The following is a 22,922-nucleotide window of genomic DNA, read 5'->3' as shown; positions in this document are numbered from 1 at the left end:
GATCGTGTTATAACTTTGTATTATCTTTATTTATTATTTAATAATTTTATTTTATCACTATATTTTCACAATAGCTTATCTCGTCCCCTATTTTTCTTGTTATCATATAATACAATACGATACATTATGAAACAATATGTAATAACTATCCAAACAAAATGTAGGAGTTAGAGAAAATAGACATTTAATATAATTCTCTTAAAGTTATTATTATTAAAAAAAATATATTCATTCAGTATTTGGTATCCACATTAGAGTCTGATTAAAGTTGGATTTGCGTCGAAAAGTCCTAGATTGGAGGTAAGACGCTCTCTAAGAAAAGCTACTTCATACTTAAGGAGGTTGAATCTGAAACCTTTGATTAATGATAAAAAAATATTTATCATTCTACCACAACTCTTGTTGATAAGTTATTATTAGTAAGTATTATTTTCTGCACACTAAAAAGTTATTGTTTAACAATAACCAAAAGTTCAATATGTTATCACGGATGAGGTTTGGAAAAGATAGTGTTATACATATTTAATCTTATCTTGTGATGATAAAAGAATTATTTTCGCTAGATCCTTAATTTAAGGAAAGATGAAAAAGAAAAGGCAATATCAACAAACAGTAACACCACAAGATAATATATAAATAAAATAAAAGAAACGAACAAAAAATATACTACAGATCTAAGAATAAGCAACTTAAATATAATAGTAGAACTCTTATGATGGAAAACGGATATGATCAACAACCTATTAACCCTCGATTTTAATACTTGACTTTTCCATCCTTTTATTAAGGGTCATGTTGCCAGTAGGTTGAAATTGCATCATGTTCTATTGAATAAACTCTCCTCATTTTCTTGGACGTGTTTCTGCCTTTTTTCGGGCACACTAAAATCAACCTCTCGCACCTTCTTACTGGGGCAGTCATGTAGTCCTCTGCACATCTTTGAATCATCTCAATCTTTCTTTCTGAATCTTATCCACCGCAAAGGTCACTTCAACTTTATCTCAAATATCTTCATTCTTAATTTTGTCTCTCTTGGTATGTCCATACGTCGATCACAACATCCTCATTTTTTATTCTTCCATCTTCTTGATATGAGCGTTCTTGACTAACCAACACTTCAGTCTATACAACAGAGTTGATCTAACTACTACTCTGTAGACTTAACTTTCAACCTTAGTGGCACATTTCTATCACACAAAATACCATAAATTAACTTATAAACCTCTATTTTATCCATTATGTTTTAGTATGATGTGTAACATCATCATCAATTTCTTTTGTTGTCTTGAATTACTAACCCAGATACTTGAAACTACATTTCTTAGGAATGATTTGTAAATCAAATCTCACATTCATGTTTTGCTTCATGAGTCAGGTTACTGAATTTGCGCGTTACATATTTTATCTTGGTCTTGCTCAAGTTGAAACCTTCACTTTTAAGTTTGTCTTCATAATACCTCGAACTTAATGTTAACTCTGCTTTAATAATTCATTTATTACTATAAACTTAAAAAAAAATATTATAAAAGGATTTTTTTTATAGTACATAAGCCATCTGTATTTACGCAGTTCGAGAAAGACCCAAAATCCAAAAATATGAATAATAGAGTGTGCTTTAATAATGTTTGTTCACATTTTAAAATAGGAACATGAAACACATGCACTACAACCTCTGTTTGGTCATGTGGGACTATCTATATATATACCCTTTTAGTTTGACTAGTGGCATACATATATTTATTTATTATTTGATTGTTATTCGACGTTTGATATCTGTATTAAAGTTTAATTGATTTAGTTAGAGGTCAATTAATTCAAATTCACATTGCGTGGATCTCCATTTGAGGAAGAACTGCTCTCTAGTTAAAGAAGGAGCAATCACATCCGCTAAATCATATCTTTCGGTGATGTCACACATATATGATTGTGCTCGAGTAATGTAAAGCTTATTACTATAATATAATTTGGATTTGAAGTGTTGTTAGTAATATTTGGAAAATTACCGAAATATTTGGAATTTTTTGTATTTTAAGGTGTGTCAGAAATACTATTTTTAAGAATAGTAATTTAACATAGATTCCTACAAAATAATTTAACAAACTTGATTATAATATTTTTAATATAAAAACTAGGTGCAAAAAATAATAAACTAATAAAAATGAATTTTGATAAGAAATTCAACGAAAGAAACAAGAGTACTTTCTCTTTTCTTTCCAATTGCATGGTGACTTTCTAAAATCTCTTGTTCTGCATTATCTTCCACTTCAGGTGGACGATTTAGATTAACATGATTGAGTGGATCATCTAGAGTCATGCTTTCAACAAATTAGCTATTGTATTCTAACTTTGAGATTGCCCTAAAATCCTCTCAACAAGTTGCTTCTTAAGCAAGCGTAGAGCTCTTGTCAACTCTGAGTTATTTCTGATGATTTCTTTTGAGGAAGATCATGTCAGACGTCAGAGTTGTGGTTTAGTATTTTTTGCCTGTGAAAATAGCGAACTAGAGATGTTAATTAAAAATAAACAAATAAAAATATGAATTAACACAAAAGAATCTATCAAAAATTAATTGTTGCCAATTCTCGGCGACGGCGACACCAAAATTTACCAGCACAAAACACAATATATCTAAGCGCTTCGCTAGTTAAAATTAGTATAGTCAAGAATCGTATCTACATGGATTGATTTTAGTAGAAATTCAATATAATTTCCTTGAGTATTATCCAGAAAGTCAAATCTTGAGAGTTGTGTGGTAAAATCACTATGTTGAAGAACGTAAATTATTTTAACACTAGTAAGGCAATAGAACTTGAGAAAAATATCAAAATTTGATTATCAATTAAAGAAATTAGGAACACGGTGAATAGGATAGCAAAGTTACAATTTAAGAATATGCTATAGTTTAAGGTTCAGAAATGAATATTTTTGCTTCTTACGAATACAAAAGTTGATTACTATTTCTATCAATAAATAAAACTCTTTGAATTTCACTTCCAATAGACTTAGTCATGTAACAAAGTAAACATGTGTATAGATGTTCTGGAAGGGCTAGTTTTAAGAAAGCTTCTTGAGAATACTTTCTAACTCCAATCGTTAACAATAATTTTCAAGCTCTTTTGATTACTTCATAAAACTATCAATTAAGAGCGGTGTACCCTTCTTCATTCTTCGTTCTTCTTCTTGCGTCTTGTGATTTTTCTGCTTTTTCAAGTTCTCCTAAGTTTTGGGACCAGTTCTCCTTATAAAGCATGAAGTCTTCCTCTTTAAAATTTCAAAAATATCTTTAATTTAGGATTATTTCATCGAGGTCCTGCGCGAGTACACAGTTGGAGTCACTTCGCGCTGTTGACCACATAGGGCTGCCAACTCCCATTCTTTTTTGCCCTCGTGATTGAAACTTGATGATGTGCAATCATGTGAGCTTTTTCACTCCAATAAAGTGTAATTTTCTTAATCTCTTGATTCGTTTAGCTCTAATTTCGACATAATTTCACTTGACCCATTAAGCAAAGATATTACTAATACCTGCACAATATAAGACCAAAACAAATCAAGATCATTTCGAAAAGATTCAATAAACTCAAGACTTTTACTCTCATCAAAGCACCTTCTTTTTATTTCATCATTTTCATTTGTACATGAAATTACTTATATTGATCAATTCAAGGACGAAACTAATAACTCACACATTAATTCAAAATTCATAAAATTGAAATCTTAATTGTGCTGATCAAACTCACATAAAAAAAAGCAGTATAATTAAAATTCTAAAATCCATCTCTATCCAAAGTGTGTATAATTGTTAGTACAATGATTTAAAATTTGAGTCTATTTAGGGGTCGTTTGGTAGGCAGTATTATGATAAATAGTCCATGTATTATGCATGTATGGTATTATTTAGTACCATGTTTGGTAAGAATTTCGGCCTATGTATAACTAATCCACACCCTACATGGTATTAGAAGATGTATTACTAACACCTTCCCTTTGGAGGTATTAGTAATACATAGGATTTAATACCATGAGATAAGTCTATGTAAAAGACAAAAATATCCCTCAAATCATTTTAATCATTTTATTTTTTTTCTTGATTTTATGTTTTATATTTGTACTAGTAAATTTATTTAAATAAATTAGCTTACAAGAGAATTGTTTGTTACTAAATAATTCCGATAGAAATCAATACGTATTTGAAATGTGAGTTGTTTAACATTTACTAATTAAAAAGGCAAATGTGTATGTGTGGTTTTTTAATTATTTGTATTTTAAACAATTTATAAAATTGTATACATATTAAAACTATAAATTGCAATTTATATGTGTAAATGTTAGATGGTTTACTCAATTTTACTATTATTTACCGTTTTTTCAGTTTTAAAAGTAGATGGTCCATCTTTTTAAATTGAAAATTGACATTTTGTGACTGATCAATTTATTAAGATGACAATTATTTATACTCAAATAATTCAAGTGAAAAAAATAACAAACATGACAACAAAATTAGTTAGAAGGTCATAAACAATAATATTGTCAGACAATTATCTACCTTGATCCAATTACATAATAATAATTCAAGGGTATAATTGAAAGAAAGTTTTTTTTATAGAGTTTTAATCCAAACACAAGATGAGGTGGAAAATAATGAATCAAGCACTTGATAAAAATAAACCATGTATTACTAATTTCTACATTACTAATTCTTGCGTTATTGATCTCCGTACAAAACAACCTCTTAATGAGTGATAGTGACATGGAGAACTGGACGAAATGAACATGTTGAGTAATGCAACATTTAATAATAAATACTAATTTGTTTTGAACATTTACTAATTATTAATCATTAAATGTGGTTTTGACAGTTGGCACGCAAAGATGGATATTGACTACACAGCTCAGATAATTATTTAAATGAATTTTACACGTACAAAAAATTACACATGTTAAGACAAATTAATTTTGAGATTTTTTTTTGTTTAAAGTAAGTGAATTATTCAAAGTTTAAGATAAATATGTGAATTCTTTTTCATTTTTGTTGTTCATTACATATTTTAGGCGATAAGTTTAAAAGTTTTAATTGCTCGTATTTATGATTTTACTTTGAATTATTTCTATTTTTAAGAATATTTTGATAATAATTAAAAGGTAAAAGTTAAAAGTGATGTTCAATTTATGTCCTAATTTTTTTTCCTTAATAAGTATACATTACCTTACAAATTCACTTAATATGAAATAGAGTGTATGTTATAAAGTTATTTAATAATAAGGACAATATGACATTAACAAAACTCTTATGATATGCTTAAATAGATAAATAGAATAAAATATCTATTTTGATATATGAGACAAGTAAAAATAAAAAGGAGTATATATATAAAAAAACTAATTCATAGGCACTTTTATAAGTTAGACTTTACATACTATAATAACGGAAAAATAAATTGATTGACTATTGAGTGTAAGTTTGTAAATAGATAATTATGAATAATTTAGGTGTGCTTGAAGTCAACTACAATTAGAAGGCATGTTGATGTTGTCATCAACGAATCTGACTTTGATGGTGAAAATTAAGCCCCAAATAGGCAAATAGTAGTTTAGAATAGAAGAAGTGAAATCCACTTAACCGTAAAGAAAGGAGCCCTAAGTTGGAATTCAATAATGACAAAATAATAATCTTTGATCCACACTTACTGTGTCATCACCCTGCAAAAAGGTGAAATCAACTATGACTGAACACTAGTTCCATTTTGTGGACCGGTCTTCCATATTTTAACCTTTTTTTTGTTATGTTTGTAAACTGATCGGAAATAGTGATTGTGAAAATTGTAATTTCTCTGTCTCAATTTATATGATTTACTTTTCTTTTCAGTCAGTTTAAAAAAGAATGATACATTTATATATTAAGTAACAATTTAATTTTAAAATATTCATTTTATCCTTAATGAAGTGATTTATAGCCGCACAAATTTTTATTATTTATTTTAGACCCATAATTTTTAAAACTCTTTTTTTTTCTTTAATTTTATATCGAGTCAAATTACCCTATATAAAATGGGACGAAGGGAGTACCATGTTAGGATTTATGCACACATATCTATTATCACACTAGGTGACAAAAGTATAGTTGTTACTACCAACTTTGGAAGAAGACATGTCACAATTGGCTTTTGTGGTCCTATAATATTTCCCTTTTTTAACTTTATGCAATCATATTCTACTTTCTTACTGTTTCTACCCAATTAATTTAATTAATTAAATTGTATTTCAGCACATGAATATAATGTATAATCCTCTATAACCCATCATCTTTCCATAGTAGAAAAAGATTCATTATCTTAATTAAATTATTATGCGTGTCTAATTAGTCTTTTGAAGACCTGCAATAGAACATGTTCTATATACACTTTATTTAATCAAATGAACAAGTTGGTCTTTCATTTTTCCTCTGAGGTGTGTTTGGTAGAAAGGAAAATGTGCTTCTCAGGAAAATATTTTTTGAAAAATATTTGAGTTTCTTATTTGTTTTTTCATGCCCTGAAAACACCTTCCAGAGGAGGTTTATAGTACAAATATATGTTAAGGAATATTATTAGTAAGTTAGATATATAAAGTGTATATGTATTCTCAAAAATATTTTATATAATTTAAGTAAACATTTTATATACATGATAATTAATTTCGAAATTAATTTTAGAATGAATTTATCTAATGTTTGTGAACCGATGTAGGTTTTTTTGTCTATACAAAGTGACATATTGGGTCCAAAGTTGCATTCCTTCTTTAAAAGAGGAGTAAGTGGGGTATGTGGGAACATGAGGTTTAATTACTAATGGAATACAACATAGAAGATTTATACCTAATAATCAGTGGCGAAGTCAGGATTTTCAATAAGGGGGTTTAAAATTTGTAGAAATAGATACACGAAGTAGTCGAAGGGGATTCGACATCTATTATATACACATAAAAAAATATTTTAACCATGTATAATTAATGTAATTTTCCGCCGAAGAGGGTTCGGATGAACCCCTTAGTATAAGGTGGCTCCGCCCCTGCTAATAATTAAGGGTGACAAAATTATTCCATAATAATACACTTGACTTGTTTAAGTTTGGATAATTTTTTATTGGTTCAGTTCATTTTAATTGGGTTAAATTGAATTGTTAAAATATTTATAAAAAGATTTTTTTTTTATTTGATATGTAATATATAATTATAATAAAAAATTCTTTTTATTGGGTACTTAAATGTCACGATCCAGACCGTCATGATTGGTACCCACACTAATCCTCCGATTGGAGTGGTGTTGTTTGATGGTAACATGGTCTGGTGGGGTTTTGGGTCTGGTCGGAGAGGGAAACGGGGTGGTTTGGTGGTGGCGAGCTTTGAGCTCGCTGGTGGATCTGGAAAAGGAATAAAATAGGTAGTGTGGGGATCATTTGGCTGACTGGTTGTTGAAAAATGGTGAGGAGAGGGAGAAATCAAGGGGTTGTTGGTGGTCAGCGGCGTATCCAGGATCTCAAGAACATGGGGGCACCATTATCTTCAAAATATACAATTAATTCAATTATATAAATTTTACGGTGAGAACAAGTTGACGAGCAAGTAGGTAGTAGCAATATTTATATAGTAATATATTAGCAAAAATCATCATTCACTTACAATTGTCCTCGACGAGTTTTCATATTTTGAAAACAGTCCGTAATGGCATCATTACTTACATTTTTAAATATACTACACTCTATATAGCAAACTAAACAACCATTCAAAAGATCTTCATCCATCATATTACGCAAATCATTCTTTATGTACTTCATTGATGAGAATGCTCTTTCCACGGTTGCGGTAGCAACATGAATAGTCAAAGTTAGCTTCACAAGTATATACACAAGTGACCAAGTTGTCTCTATCATCACTTTTGCAAGATCCTTGATTCCCTTCAAGTTGAGAAACTTGCTATCACACTTTTGAGTATAGACAATAAGATCATCAAGTTGAAAATTGAGTTCCCGAATCTCTTTATCATCAAACTCACTTGGGTAATACTCGGCTAGTTTCATTATCTTATCCTTGTGAAAATTAGCAAATGAATCAACCGGACTCAAACTAGTCATACTGAGGAGCAAGTCACTAGTCACCACATCAAAACGATTATTGAGTTCTTGAAGTGCCAAATCAATGACGACATAAAATACTTCCACACGAAAGTGATGCAAATATGAAATATTGGACCTCTTACGCTTCGACTTCCCATTAGAGTAGTCTTCATTCATTTTGGGAATTGAAATTCCATGTTTACCACAAAATAAGTTAACCTCATCCATCATAGAGTCCCATTCATCCTCTCTCATCATTTGCAATCGTTTCTTTGACAGGTCAAGCAATCCCATAGCATTAACGATATCTTGATCTTTCTTTTGTAAAACTTTAATCAACTCATTCGTCAATAGCAACACCTTAAACATCAAGTGCAACATAAAGACAAATTCAAATTCATGAGTCTTGCTCAAAAGATTTTCCGCCGCAAATCTATCAAGATGATATGGACAATCACGTTTCATATCCTTAAGCACATTAACAATTGAAGAAAAAAGAATCAGGAAATTGTCCAAGGTTTTAAAATGAGACCCCAACGAGTATCACCCGGTCGTTGGAGGCCACGTTCTTGATTCAAACCTTGCCCTGTATGAACTTCTCCAAATTTAAGCAACTCTTCCAACTTATCTTCTTGATGTTGTCGAAGTGAATCTCTGCATTTAAATGAAGCTCCAAATAGTATTCAAAATATTAGTGAGAGAATAAAAAAATTATTCACATCCGAATTCTTTTTGGAAAGACCTACAAGTGCCACTTGCAATTGGTGAGCAAAACAGTGAATAGAATATGCAGATGACGTATCTTGTAAAATCAAAGACTTGAGACCATTTATTTCCCCTTGCATATTACTAGCCCCATCATAACCTTGACCACGTATTTTGAATGTACATAATGAGTGATCCAAAAGCTTGCCTTTTTTAATGATTGAGAAGATGTATCATTTACGTGGACAATACCCAAGAATCGCTCTATCACCATTCCATTTTTGTTGACATATCTCAAAATTAGAGCCATTTGCTCCTTATGAGAAACATCCTTTAATTTGATTATCAACTAATATTAATAATCACCGTCCAAGTCTTCAATGATAGCCTTAGTTGTTTCTTTAGCTCAAGCCTCCACAATATCTTTTTGAATTGTCGGACAAATCATCATATCATTTTGTGGAGCATTACCTAATATTACTCTTCCCACATCAAAACTTCAATCCCCATACCATTTCAAAAGTTCAAGAAAAGCACCCTTATATTCAGAACCTTCACTTTCATCATGTCCACGAAATGAAAATCCCGATGTCAAGAGAAATCTTGCTACATCCTATTGAAACATTTATGATGGATACTATTTACCTTACCAACATGTTTTTTGAATCTTTCTAAAGCTTTGTTCCAACACCTAAAACCATCTCTTGTAAATGAATCTCCGGCATTTCCACGACTTTCAAGTTCATTCTTGAACAAATAACAACACAAACAAAATGCCGCGTCTGCTTTAATGCTATATTCCAACCATTGAGATCTTCTCAAACCAAGTTGGTCGAAATTGACGCATTTTATCTCCTAACTTAGTTTTAAGGAAGATATGATCAACAGGTTGACATGGCTTTTTTTGAATGTAATACCTCCTTACCTCATCTCGAATATTAGGACCATAAGATGAAATAGGCATTCGATCTTTGGGATCTGCTTCAAGAGATTTAAAATCAAGCATATTATCCATATTTGAAAGTGGAAAAGAATTTGTATGTCTTTGAACTTCCGGAGCAACTTGTGAACTCACAAATGGTTGATTAGAGCTAGAACTTGGTTGGCCATCTTTTGGCTTTGGTAACTTGATGAGAAACTTATCCATTTGTGATTTGATGAATTGATTGTAAGAATTATTTTACCTATAAAATTAAATATTCACANTATTACATTAATTCGATATTTTAAACAAAAAATTTAGATATTCAAAAACTATACAAAAAGTACTATAAATTGCAATTTCTTGCATATCAATATGATGAAAAAATACATCATAAAATGTTAGTCAAAGTTCTTATAGTTTGACTCTAAAAAAGGAAATCATAACAATAAAGTGGATAGAGGGAGTATATTCAAAAGGTAATATAGTAAAACTATCCTTCTATTTATAGTTTTTTAAGAAGTTTGCAAAGTCAATAATGGACAAGTACTATTGGATGAAGGGGAATATTGATATAAGTATTTTACCAAACTATCCCTATTAAATGATGTTTAATAGTATTAGGTCTTGGAAAATGATTTGGAGAATAAGTATTAAATACTGAGGGTAAAACATGATTTTTTTTTAAAAACTTTTTTTAATATGTCAAAAGTGACAAATAAAAATAAAAATATATTTTAAGAATAAATGACAAATTAACTTGAACAGGGGAGTATTTCAATTCATTTGGATCCACTCAAATATGATGAGGCATACAATAAAGACATTGACCATAATTAGTGGTAGCATATCTGAAATTTTCCGACTTTAAAGGCATAATTAAAATTTAAAGTTTATTGATTCAAAATTCTAAGCATTTTATATTGTTGAATTTTAAATTTATATGTATTCAATAATTTCTTATGATACATAGTATAGAATTTGAATAAAAACTAATAAATTTAGTCGCATCCATAATCAAAATTCTAGCTCCATCCATTCAATAATCCCAAATTGCAGGTTAAAAGAAAAAAAAAGTGTAAACCAAAGTTTTATAGCCAAGATTATAGTTTCAACATTCAATTTCAAAGTGTGTTGGATTCAACATTCTACTAAACCTTCTCTTTACTACCTTCCCCTTTTCAATGGGCCTAAATTAATTTTCTTCAAATGTTTCATACTTTCATTATATATATGTCCCACATCGATGAAACAATGCATTAGAAGATTCTTAGGCCTTCTAATTCTTTTAAGAGGTTTATCTAAAAGATTTACAATATAACTAGGAAGACGTTTTAAATACCACACATAGGTTACTGGGCATGTGAGTTTGATATAGCCCATTTGATACCTTCGTATTTGAGAATCAACAAATTCGACTCTCCACTATAGAAAGAAAAAAAAAGAAAAATCTAGTAAAGTAATTACTAGAACCAAATAGACTTTCTACGTATGCATCGTCTAAAACAACAATTTTTATCAGTTGTATATATTTGAGGACTGGGATAAATTAAGGTTGAATTTTGTGATTTCTTGAAATTTGTGATAAATTGGTATTTGAGTTTCGCTTGAGATGTTTTTTTGACTCATATTTTACGAGATGATAAAATATGACAAAAGCTATATCGAAGGTTAGTTTGTGTCAGAATGGATGTATTGTTTTTTTTGGTGTAACGATCATTGCTACATTTTAAAAAAAAAACTAAGAACATAAAGTTAAAGAACTTATGCCTGCAATTCATTCCTAATTATTTTTTCGTGTTTTAATCATGCCAATTAAAAATATTATTTCTACTAAAAACGAAAATTACCATATTGTAGACCAGGACTATATATTCGATTGCAAAGTTAATCTCAAGAAATTAAGACACTTGGAAATATATTTAAGAAAAGTTAAACTCAAGAAATTAAGAGTTGAAAAAGAAAAGGAAATGTTTCCATGAAATAAGAATATAATAATACTATACGGGAAAATAATACGTTAATTTAGCATAATGTAATTTTTTTTTTCTTCTTATTATTATAGTTAGTTTTGATGGTACTTAATTTTCTTCTAGTTTTTTTTCCTAACTTGAGTTGCTTTAAAATAAAATAACGAAACAAACCCAAAATAAATATGCTATATTTCCTTAAATCATTTATCAAAATTTTCTTTTCTTTGTCCATTCTTTTATTGGAGTTTAATTACTTTTTCAATTTTCCAATGTTTTCCTAGACGATTTTCTTTCAAAATATGGCAATTCTTATTTTTAGTAATATTAACATTAATTTGTACGAGTGAAAGAGAGAAAAAATTAAGGAAAAAAACCAAGTAATATGTCTATATAAACAAACCAATGGAGTATTATGCATGTAATAAACTGATTAAGACTTCATCATCTCAATGTAAGTTCATGGTCACAGTATTGATACTAAATATTTTTTCTTTTAATGTATTAGAAAAGAAGCTACTTTAATTATATGCGATATTTTGAATTTGGTTTTCATTAACTTTGTTAGTTGTGTATTTACAGTTGTTCGAGCTAGTTTGATACTCTATATAGTACTTGCATACCAAATTGAAGCAAGAATGTCTACCTCAAAAGGCAAAACAATTGAGAAGAACTGGGAGAAGCTCGTAGATACGAGACAAGAGATAGACCAGCGAGCAAATAATATTCAAAATCAGCAAGAAAGTGGTATTGATACCAGGAAAGAAAGATTTGAGGCCACAACTGAACTTTGGAAGTTGAAGGACAAAGAGGATCAACTCGAAGACAGATTAGAGAAATCTGGGGTTCCTGAAAGAATGCTTTAGTGCTCTTTATTCAATTATTTATTGATTTCTCAAGTTATTTACTATAATGTTTAGATTCTACTTAGTCTATAGATTTAGAGTTTTCGTTTTTCCAGATTTGTTACTAGGAGTTCAAGTTATTGTGATATATTATTAAAATAAAGGAAAGTTTAATTTAAAGTACATGCGGATCGCATTGATTTGAGAATTTATCTATTCAACTTTTAGTCTTAACATTTTTATTTCAGTTAAATAAAATTGTTTGTCTTAAACCAATCATACAACATAATGTCACTCTCTTTACCCTAGATGTTTAATACTCACATTGGGTCTCAATTAATCGGGATTTGCGTCGTGTAAAAGAAAAAGTGCTCCCTAATAAGATTATTTCCATACTCAGAAATTGAATCCAAGACTTTTGATTAAGGATGAAAAGATCTTATTTATCACACCATAATCCTTATTAATGCTCTCATTTCACTTTGTTATGATTATTTGGAAGTGTAAAATGGTATGTTTGATCGTCAATGTTTATGCATGTTGATGAAGATGTTGCATTCTTTGGATATATACATATATGTTCATGGCCAATTTTAATTTGGTTAATTTATAAACAACTGGTTCCAAAGTTTGTTTGTATAAAAATGTATAGGCAAATTTGAGTTAATCAATAGGTTATAGTTCATGCCCCTAAGACCCTAACCATGTTTTGGGCAGGTTAATAAAATATTGTGATTTTTCACCTATACTATGCTTCCTATATTTTATATATATAAAGGTAGATTATTTCAACAATCACAATGAATGATTTTGAGTTTTTGAGGAAAATAAAACTACTACACGGTTGCCTACATGCAATTATAGGCTTTGACCAAAAAAATAATCTAGTGCTTCTTGAAATATTTGCCTAAATAATTTGCATATTGTTATTCTTAATGAATGAGATCTCCAAGAATATAATAAAGTAAAGAACACTTCCCTTTATTATAATATCTAAAAATAAATAAAGAAAAAAAAATTAGTGAATGGAATATAAAATTCGAAGTTCTAAATCCCTAAATCTAAGACATAATAGAAACTAAAAAAAATTCTGGTAACTAACACCATTTTTCATCAATTTGTGTTCGATCTTAGTCTCTTTATCTTTTAATTCATTGAGCTAGATCATTTGAGACATCAAATCTATCTTTCCTCGAATCATAATCATGACTTAATATAGTTTGTTCTCGTTATTTTATCTTGAAGAAAACATTCTTGCTTTTGATAGGTATGTCAAACTCAAATCAGTTGTGCAGTATGCAACATAATTAAAAACCAAACAAAAATATGTTAACAATTTCTATATTTTTCTTATGTCAAAACATATTGATTTTGTCTATGAATATACTATAAGCCTCTTTATATAATTAAACAAAAAAAATAAATAGTAAAGAACAAAGAAGAGCAACATTCACTATAACAAAACCATTTTTTACCATATTAAATATACAAATTAACAAAGAGCGCTAAAGTCTTTATTGGTTTTAGTTAATTGTCATTGGATCTAATATCACTATAGGGTTTAGGAACATTTACAAAAAGTGTTAATTGCCGCTAAAAATATATATATATAGTGGCAACTAAGCTATAACTGTTAATTAATTACCGCTAAAAATCATTTTTGGTGTAGTGATTATTGCTACATTCTTAAGAAAAACTAAGAACATAAAGTTAAAGAACTCATGCCTGCAATTCATTCCTTATTATTTTTTTGTGTTTTAATAGTGCCAATTAAAAATATTATTTCTACTAAAAACAAAAATTACCATATTGTAGACAAGGAATATATATTCGATTGCAAAGTTAATCTCAAGAAATTAAGACACTTGGAAATATATTTTAGGAAAAGTTTAACTCAAGAAATTCAGAGAGGAAAAAGAAAAGGAAATGTTTCCATGAAATAAGAAAATAATAATACTATACGGGAAGAATGTTAGTCTAGCATAATGTAAAAACATATTTATTTTCTTACTATTGTATTATTTTGTTTTGATGGTACTTAATTTTCTTCTAGTTTTTTCCTAACTTGAGTTACTCTAACATAAAAGAACGAAACAAACCCAAAATAAATAAATAAAAAAGAAGAACTCTCTTCCAATATGTTATATTTCCTTATTTCATTTATTAAAATTTTCTTTTCTTTGTCCACTCTTTTATTGGAGTTTATTACTTTTCCAATATTTTCCTTGACGACTTTCTTTCAAAATATGGAAATTCTTATTTTTAGTAATATTTACATTAATTTGTACGAGTAAAAAAGAGAGAAAATTAAGGAAAAAACTAAGTTATTGATGTCTATATAAACAACCAATGGAGTATTATGCATGTAATAAACTGAGTTGCTTCATCATCTCAATGTAAGTTCATGGTCACAAAATTGATATTAAATGTTTTTTATTTTAATGTATTAGAAAAAAAGCTACTTTTATTATATATTTGAATTTGGTTTTCATTAACTTTGTTAGTTTTGTATTTACAGTTGTTCGGGCTAGTTTGATACTCTATATAGTACTTGCATACCAAATTGAAGCAAGAATGTCTACCTCAAAAGGCAAAACAATTGAGAAGAACTGGGAGAAGCTCGTAGATACGAGACAAGAGATAGACCAGCGAGCAAATAATATTCAAAATCAGCAAGAAAGTGGGACTGATACCAGGAAAGAAAGATTTGAGGCCACAACTGAACTTTGGAAGTTGAAGGACAAAGAGGATCAACTCGAAGACAGATTAGAGAAATCTGGGGTTCCTAAAAGAATGCTTTAGTGCTCTTTATTCAATTATTTATTGATTTTGCAAGTTATTTACTATAATGTTTAGATTCTACTTAGTCTATAGATTTAGAGTTTTCAATTTTCCCGGTTTGTTACTAGGAGTTCAAGTTATTTTGATATATTATTAAAATAAAGGAAAGTTTAGTTTAAAGTACATGCAGATCTCATTGATTAAGAATTTATCTATTCAACTTTTAGTTTACCGTTTTTATTTGATCAGTTAACGTTTACGATTTTTTTTATATCCATAATTAAATCTATCTATACGTGTGACATAGTCCGAAGCCTTTCAGAATAGAGTGGGAAGTCTAATTTATTTCAAAATATTTTGACCTTAAGCCATTTATTACTTTTTTTTCTTCAAATTTATACAATAATAACATACTCGATTTAGTCTCACAAATAGGGTCTGGAGAAAGTGTTATATACCCATACCTTACCCTTTTACAACACCATCTTATTGGGATTGGACTCAACACATACACATCCAATACCAATCCTCGTCCTCATTAAGGTTCCTAAGGGTAGCCAGATGTACTAAGATCCCGTTTTGAGCATGTCAATAAAAAGATCGGACCATATTGGGTCTATTGAGGTTCCTAGTAGATCTTTGTGCAAGGCCTACAAGAGTACTCACAAGTGAGGTCTGAGTAGGGTGAGGTGTTCACAAATTTTACTACTTGCTACCTAAGGAGAGGTAGAAAGATTGTTTCCAATATAAGATCGTATTCGACTAGATATCCAATTGCAAACATTTAGAAGATACTGTAGACATTAAAATTTTGTGGACTCTACAATACGTGTTCAATTCGAATTGGGGCTCTAGAAGGTGTGTTTAGTTTCAATTAGAATTCTTGGAGGCTCCTCAACCCTAAACCCTCTAGTTTATGCCTATATAAATGGTACTAAATTTCCTTAAAAGACATCTCAAAATATCCCATAAACTCTTGGGTAATTTTAAAGATCAAGATCTCGAATATTCCGCAAATTGATGGAGTATTCATATAGGTCAAATCTAAATCATCCTAGTTTGAGAAATACGCCAATAATGGCCCTCGAATCATGGATATATCTTAGGAGAGTAGAATCAAGGGAGGAACAGAATTGTACTCGCATATTTATCAATAAAGTTATGTTTCTTCAGATTTTATTTGTGTGATTTATTTATTTTCCATATATTTAAAATTTGTTGCAAACAGATACAACTTCCCATGATTAGATTGCCCAAACAAGGGAGTATATATATGTAATATTGATCTTAACTACCATGCTGCATATATAATACTCAGACTTCCACTATGCCATTCTCACTAACAAAATAAAATGTAAACATCTTAAAATAGTAAGACGATAATCTAGAGATGTTAATTTAAATTTCAGGGTCACAATGACGAGAACTGCAGGATTTTACATCCTGAACTCAGAGGAAGTGATAACAAAAGCAGTACAAACGAGACACAAATGCAACAACAAAAGAAAGTAGAAGACCTGAATGAGGCGTCAACGAACTCTAATGGTATGCAGAAAGGAAGGAATGAAAGTTCAACAATCAAAGGGGACAAAATAAGTGGAAGTGAAGTTAAAAGTAAAAGTTCAGAAGAGGATGAAGGATGGATGACAGTATCTAAAGGGAAAGGAAAAATCAAAATTCAGGGGAACAATGGTCAGGGTAATGAAAAGACCATCGAAACGGAGAATCAATTTATCTTTACAGTAAAGGAAGTGGGAAACAAGGCTGAAGACAGACCAAGTGAAACCTCCAACTTGTTTGGCATCACTTTCACAGCTCAGGAAATGCCTAACATTGAAAACATAAGCTCAAAAAGAGGCAAGAGGAAAGTCACCGCCACACCAAGATGGATACAGCAGAATGCTAACCAGGCTGCAATTATGAAGGCTAGAATACAAAAGAAAGTGGTTGAGACCTTTAGCCCCCTTTATGAAAGAAGAACAAGAAGTAAGAAATGAGATAAGGAAGAAAGGGAGGAAAATGATGCACAACGAAGGGACAACAACAAAGTCCTCACGGTTCACGACAACAAGGAGAAAAAGAATAACAACATGGTTGAAGAGAAACTCCACACTAAAAAATAGGTTAATTTGAAAGCTGTAGAAAACTTGGCCCCGGTAGATCGAGGAAAAAAACAGGTCTAAGAGCCAAAAGAGAACAACAACCCAGGAATAGACGACAAAATGGAAGATGAATACAATCACTATGAATCAGTCTCAGAGAAAGAGATGGAGAAAGACCACTTTCATGATATTCCAGATCAAACTCCTGAGAGTGAATTCAACAAAGTCAATGGAGAAAATCAAGGAGTTATTACTAACTCTAAGGAAACCATTACAAACGAGAATAATCTTTATTCGGTTCATATCACACTAGCCACTGAAGGAACTTCTTTAGCTGATAAAGATTGTTCCATGGTGGAAAGTAATAATTCTTCTCAAAATAATATGCTTAGTTCCATACCTAATAGTTTTTAATGATTAATATCATCTCATGGAATGTTAGGAGTGTTAGGACCCTAAGTGCATTTGAAAGGCTTAAGAATATGAAAAACCAATTTAACACTTCTTTCATTAGCCTATAAGAGCCCTTTGTCAAAGCAGATCAGATAGAATACTATATGAGGATGCTAGACATGCAGGGTTCTTATGCTAATGTTAATAACAAAATTTGGCTTTTGTGGACAAACGATATCAATATCACAATTCTTCATGATACTGAGCAACATGTTACATGTTATGCTAATTATACAACCTCAGGGACTAACTTTCATATATCCTTGGTATATGCCAAATGCAGGACTAACATGAGAAGAGACTTATGGGAGGACTTGGTTTCCATCTCAAAAAATTTCCAAGGTCCCTGGAGCATTGTGGGAGATTTCAATGTAATTGCTGAGGTCGAGGAAAAGCTAGGAGGAACCCCATATAGATTGGAGAAGAGTTTTGAATTCTTAAACTTTATGGAAGATGCTGGTTTTGCGGGGAACATATTTACGTGGTGTAATAACAGGGATGCTCCGAGCACTATCTGGAAAAGGTTGGACAAAATGTTATATAATTCAGAATGATTTAATCACTTCTCCAAAACAACAATATCTTACTTGGCTAGAACCTCTTCTGATCATGCACCTTTGGTGTTCCAATTCTCTAGTGAGGAAGATAAGTTTAAGAGATACTTTAGGTTCCTTAATACTTGGACAAAACACCTTCAATTCCTCGATACAGTTCAAGGAATATGGAATATCGAATGTCATGGAAATCCAATGTGGGTACTTCATCAAAAACTAAAAAAAACTGCTACTCATCTCAGCACCTGGTCCAAAGCTACATATGGAGATTTTTATGAAGTTTCCAAGAGACTGGAAAAGGAGATCATAAATTTGGAACAGACCATGCAGTCTGACAGGTCTGCAACTACAGAAACTACACTCAACAAGACAAAAGTTGAGTATGTGTCTTACTTAAAAATCCAAGAGAACATTCTGAGATAAAAAATGAAAGTGAGATGGCTAGTAGATGGGGATACAAACTCAGCACACTTCCATAAGGTTATCAAAGATAGACGAAGAAGGACTGGGATCAATAAGATAATGGTCGAGGATCAACAATGGGTGGGAGGTAATGCTAATGTGGCCGAAGCAGGAGTTAAGTACTTTAAGCGAATATTTGGTCAGGTCCCTGACTATAATGACTTCCAAGCCTTGGAGGGTATCAACATTACTATCACAGATGATATCAACCATGCATTGACAACATTTTCGACGGAGGAAAGGATCAGAAGCAACTTGATGACCATGGATCCTGACAGTGCCCCTGGGCTTGATGGATTCACAACTAAGTTTTTTCAGACTTGTTGAGGAGTGGTAGCCCCTGAGGTTACTAAAGCTTTGCATTCTTTCTTTTGTGGTGTTAGTCTTCCTAAGTGGTTTACTCATACTAACATTGCCATGATCCCCAAAGTTAATCACCCTCAATAATTTTCTGATATGAGGCCTATTAGCCTTTGTAATGTAATCAGTAAAATTTTCTCTAAAGTTCTGAATTCCAGACTTAGTAAGGTGCTTCCACTTTTGAGTAGTAATAATCAAAGTGGTTTCATCAAGGGTAGATCTATTACTGAGAACATTCTTCTTGCTCGAGAAATTAATCAGGACATAGGCTCTACTAACGTGGAAGGCAATGTTGTTCTTAAATTAGACATGACTAAAGCTTATGATAGAGTGTCTTGGCCTTATCTGTGCATTCTCATGAGAAGGATGGGGTTCTGTGAATTATGGATTGACTTAATTTTTAGGCATATCTCTAGTAACTGGTATTCCCTACTAGTTAATGGAAGTAGGTGTTATTTTTTTCAATCCAATAGGGGTCTCAGACAAGAAGACCCTCTCTCTCCTTCCTTATTTGTTATTAGTGCTGAATTTCTCTTTTTAAACATAACAACCTTAATCATAATCCTGAATTCATTGAATTTAGCATGAATAAAAGGCGCCCAATCATTAATCATCTAGCATTTGCTGATGACATTATCTTATTTTCTAGTGGATGCAGGAGATCTCTGGAGTTACTGATGAAAGTTTTGGGCAACTACGAAAAAGTTTCAGGACAAGAGGTTAACAAGATGAAATCTAGTGTGTCACTTTCTATCAAAGAACACTCCCAATCTAAGCAAAGGATTCAGGAGATCACTGGTATGACTTACAAAAGTCTACCAATCAAGTACTTGGGCAGCCCACTATATGAAGGGAGGAAGAACAATGCTTTATTCTCTGGAATGATGAGCAAAATACTTTACAGGATCGGAGGTTGGCAAACTAAATTTCTTTCAATAGCAGAAGAAGTGTTTTGATTAATCATGTACTCCACTCGCTTCCAATCTACACCCTAGCAGCAATCCATCCTCCTATTGGTGTGCTAAACCAAATGGAAAACATGTTTAACAGATTTCTTTGGGGTGGTTTGGGTGAGAAAAAAAATGCACTGGGCCTCTTGGAACTCGATGTGCTACCCATGTGATGGAGGAGGTGTCTCTTTCAGAAGACTTCCAGACATTTGCAAAGCTTTTACTACCAAACAGTGGTGGACCGTAAGGGCAACTAACTTTTTATGGAAGGAGTTTCTAATGGCTAAGTATTGCCAAAGGATTCATCCTGTGATTAAGAGGTGTTACTCGGTAAACTCTCACTCTTGGAATGCTATGTGCAAAATCAAAAGTACTATGGATCAATATGTACTGTGGAAAATACGCAGAGGAGATGTCTCAGTGTGGCAAGATAATTTGACAAGATTTGGAGCTCTCTGGCAATTTTTCCCTGATGATAGAAAACCAAGAGAGCAAAAAATTTATGATAGCTACATCAATGGACAATGGCATTAGGGAGGTTGGGACATTTTCATACCTAATCATGTGATGGAGCATATTCATAGTATGAATGTAGATCTGAACTTGAATATCGATGATAGGCCTATTTGGACTCCAACGTAAAATGGTTCCTTCACAATGGCCTCGGCTTGGGAAATTTAGAGGCAGATGAATGCTAAGAGCTGGTTTGATTCCAACACCTGGTGTAAGAAAGTGCCCCTCAAGATGAGTTTCATCCTGTGGAGAGTAGTGAGAGACAGAATCCCCACAGATTCTAGACTCACAAAGATGGGAATTGCTATGCCGTCAAAATGTTGCTGCTGCAAATCACCTCAGGAGGAAGATGTTGACCACTTCAGTTGCTCTGGGGAATTTGAAAAAAAGATTTGGTCAATTCTTTGTGGACCACTAGAGATTCCTTTCGATAACATTCCCATCAGAATATTAATCAAGTTCTGGTGGACTTGGAAAACAAAGAATCCAGTCCTGAACATGCTAATGAAATGTCTCCCTGCTATCACTTTGTGGGAATTGTAGAAAGCAAGATGTGGGGCTAAATACGGTAAGGACTATTACAACACAAAGAAAAGTATTAACAATATCTCTACATCTTTAGTCCTGATTCTTAAAGGATAATTTGAGAAGATTAAGGTAGAACCTGACTGGGAATCAGTCCGTTACTTACTGATAAGCAACATCTCCGACAAAAGAATTGTTCAGGTTAAATGGTTGAAGCCCTCTAACAGCTTTGTGAAGATTAATTCTGTCGGAAGTTGTAAAGATGGTTATTGTGGAGGCGGAGGGGTGATTCGAGACCACCGTGGGCATCTTATTTTTGCGTATTCACTAAATCTTGGACATGGTACCAACAATTGGGCAGAGGCTAAAGCTTTGTTGTATGGAGTTGAATGGTGTGTGAGGAATGAATATGATTATATTTTAGCGGAAAGTGACTCCAAGGTCTTGGTGGATTGTGTGAATGACATGAACTCTATACCATGGAGAATTTATGATGAAGTGAGAGAATTGAAAGCTCATATGGAGACTACTGGTTTCATTTTAAGCCACTGCTACAGAGAGGCAAACAAAGTTGCGGATCATCTGGCATCTCTTAGTTACGACAATCCTAACAACATGGCATATGATGTTTTTGCAGAACTACCGACTAGAGTAAAAGGACTAATGAACATGGATAGGTGGGAGATGACAAACTTTAGAACCATGAAGAAGAAGAGGAATGATCTGATTTGGGAACCTCCTTGAGAGCAATTTGTGTACTGGCAATAGATAATATAGATTGTGTTATATTGGCTCACTTGGTTAATCTAGCCAAAGTAAAAGCCACCTCTTGCATTTTCTTCATCTCAAATAGGATAGCTTGATATCCTCTTCTCTTATTAGGGAGTAGTAATTCACTAAGTGTAATCTCCCTCAGATCATATGTAACTTTTTTGCTGGAAGATGAATAAAATGCTTTTTTGGTAAAAAAATAAAATAAAAATTATTCAAGGTAATGGGGAGATTGACGAGGTTGTCATTCATCGTATTGGAGCAAGATTAATAAAATGGAGGCTCATATCTAGAGTCTTGTGCGACAAAAACGTGCCACCTAAACTTAGAGAGAAGTTTATAGAGGCTAGATCGGTTGGTTATGTTGTAATTTGAGAAGAATGTTGGCCAGTCAAAAACTCTTACATTTAAAAGATGAAAGTTGTAAAAATGAGAATACTGAGATGGATGTACGGACATGAGATATAATTAGAAAAGAAGATATCCAATACGAGTAGGAAGTATGGTGGACAAGATATGAGAAGCAAGTTGACTATTATCTCCGTAACTCTATAATTGCTTCTAATGCGTATATATGTTTTTTCTATGAAAACACTGCAATAAAAAGTTAAAACTAGAATTGTGGGAATACTCACTAAAGAGTAACTCCTCCAAAAATAGGCGTATGCCACTATTTGCAATGCACACACGGTATTCTTTAGTAAAAGGCGAAAGAATAGTTCGCTTTGTGTTCACTACGTAGCCGCGTAAGTTGTGCATAACTATTTGTTACCATTTTATATAAAAACAAGTTTGTGCGTTTGCTTTCTGTTTCGATATGGGAATTACTCACTCTTTTTCCTCAACTTTTGTAAGACATCAAAGTATATATAGCTCTGCTTGTTCATATGAGGAAGAAAACAGAAGAGACATTCTATAT

At 31.7% G+C, this 22,922-nt stretch overlaps 1 protein-coding gene and 1 non-coding gene across 2 annotated transcripts; both read right to left on the bottom strand.

Moving 5' to 3' along the window:
• Positions 1-3,450: 3,450 nt before the first annotated feature.
• On the bottom strand, positions 3,451-9,942 carry LOC125873960 (uncharacterized). Its single transcript, XM_049554777.1, has 3 exons — positions 9,721-9,942; positions 7,749-8,558; positions 3,451-3,525 (listed from the first exon to the last, which is right to left on the bottom strand). Exons 1-3 carry the CDS (start codon positions 9,940-9,942, stop codon positions 3,451-3,453), a joined length of 1,107 nt encoding a protein of 368 aa, XP_049410734.1.
• A 12,687-nt stretch (positions 9,943-22,629) lies between these two features.
• LOC125875335 (U5 spliceosomal RNA) lies at positions 22,630-22,747 on the bottom strand. The gene has a single exon (XR_007447400.1). It is a non-coding gene; the product is annotated as a U5 spliceosomal RNA (small nuclear RNA).
• Positions 22,748-22,922: the final 175 nt, after the last annotated feature.

Source organism: Solanum stenotomum, chromosome 8 (assembly GCF_019186545.1).
Source record: "Solanum stenotomum isolate F172 chromosome 8, ASM1918654v1, whole genome shotgun sequence".
In the NCBI taxonomy this organism is placed as follows: Eukaryota; Viridiplantae; Streptophyta; class Magnoliopsida; order Solanales; family Solanaceae; genus Solanum; species Solanum stenotomum.
This window is presented reverse-complemented; position numbering and strand designations above follow the sequence as displayed.

Coding starts and splice junctions, on each gene's coding strand:
- LOC125873960 (XM_049554777.1), bottom strand. CDS start 9,942: ATGGATAAGTTTCTCATCAAGTTACCAAAGCCAAAAGATGGCCAACCA. Junction 8,559..9,720: donor GTCCTAATATTCGAGATGAG/GTAAGGAGGTAT, acceptor AATGTGCTTAAG/GATATGAAACGTGATTGTCC. Junction 3,526..7,748: donor ATCTTTTGAATGGTTGTTTA/GTTTGCTATATA, acceptor TATATTGTGCAG/GTATTAGTAATATCTTTGCT.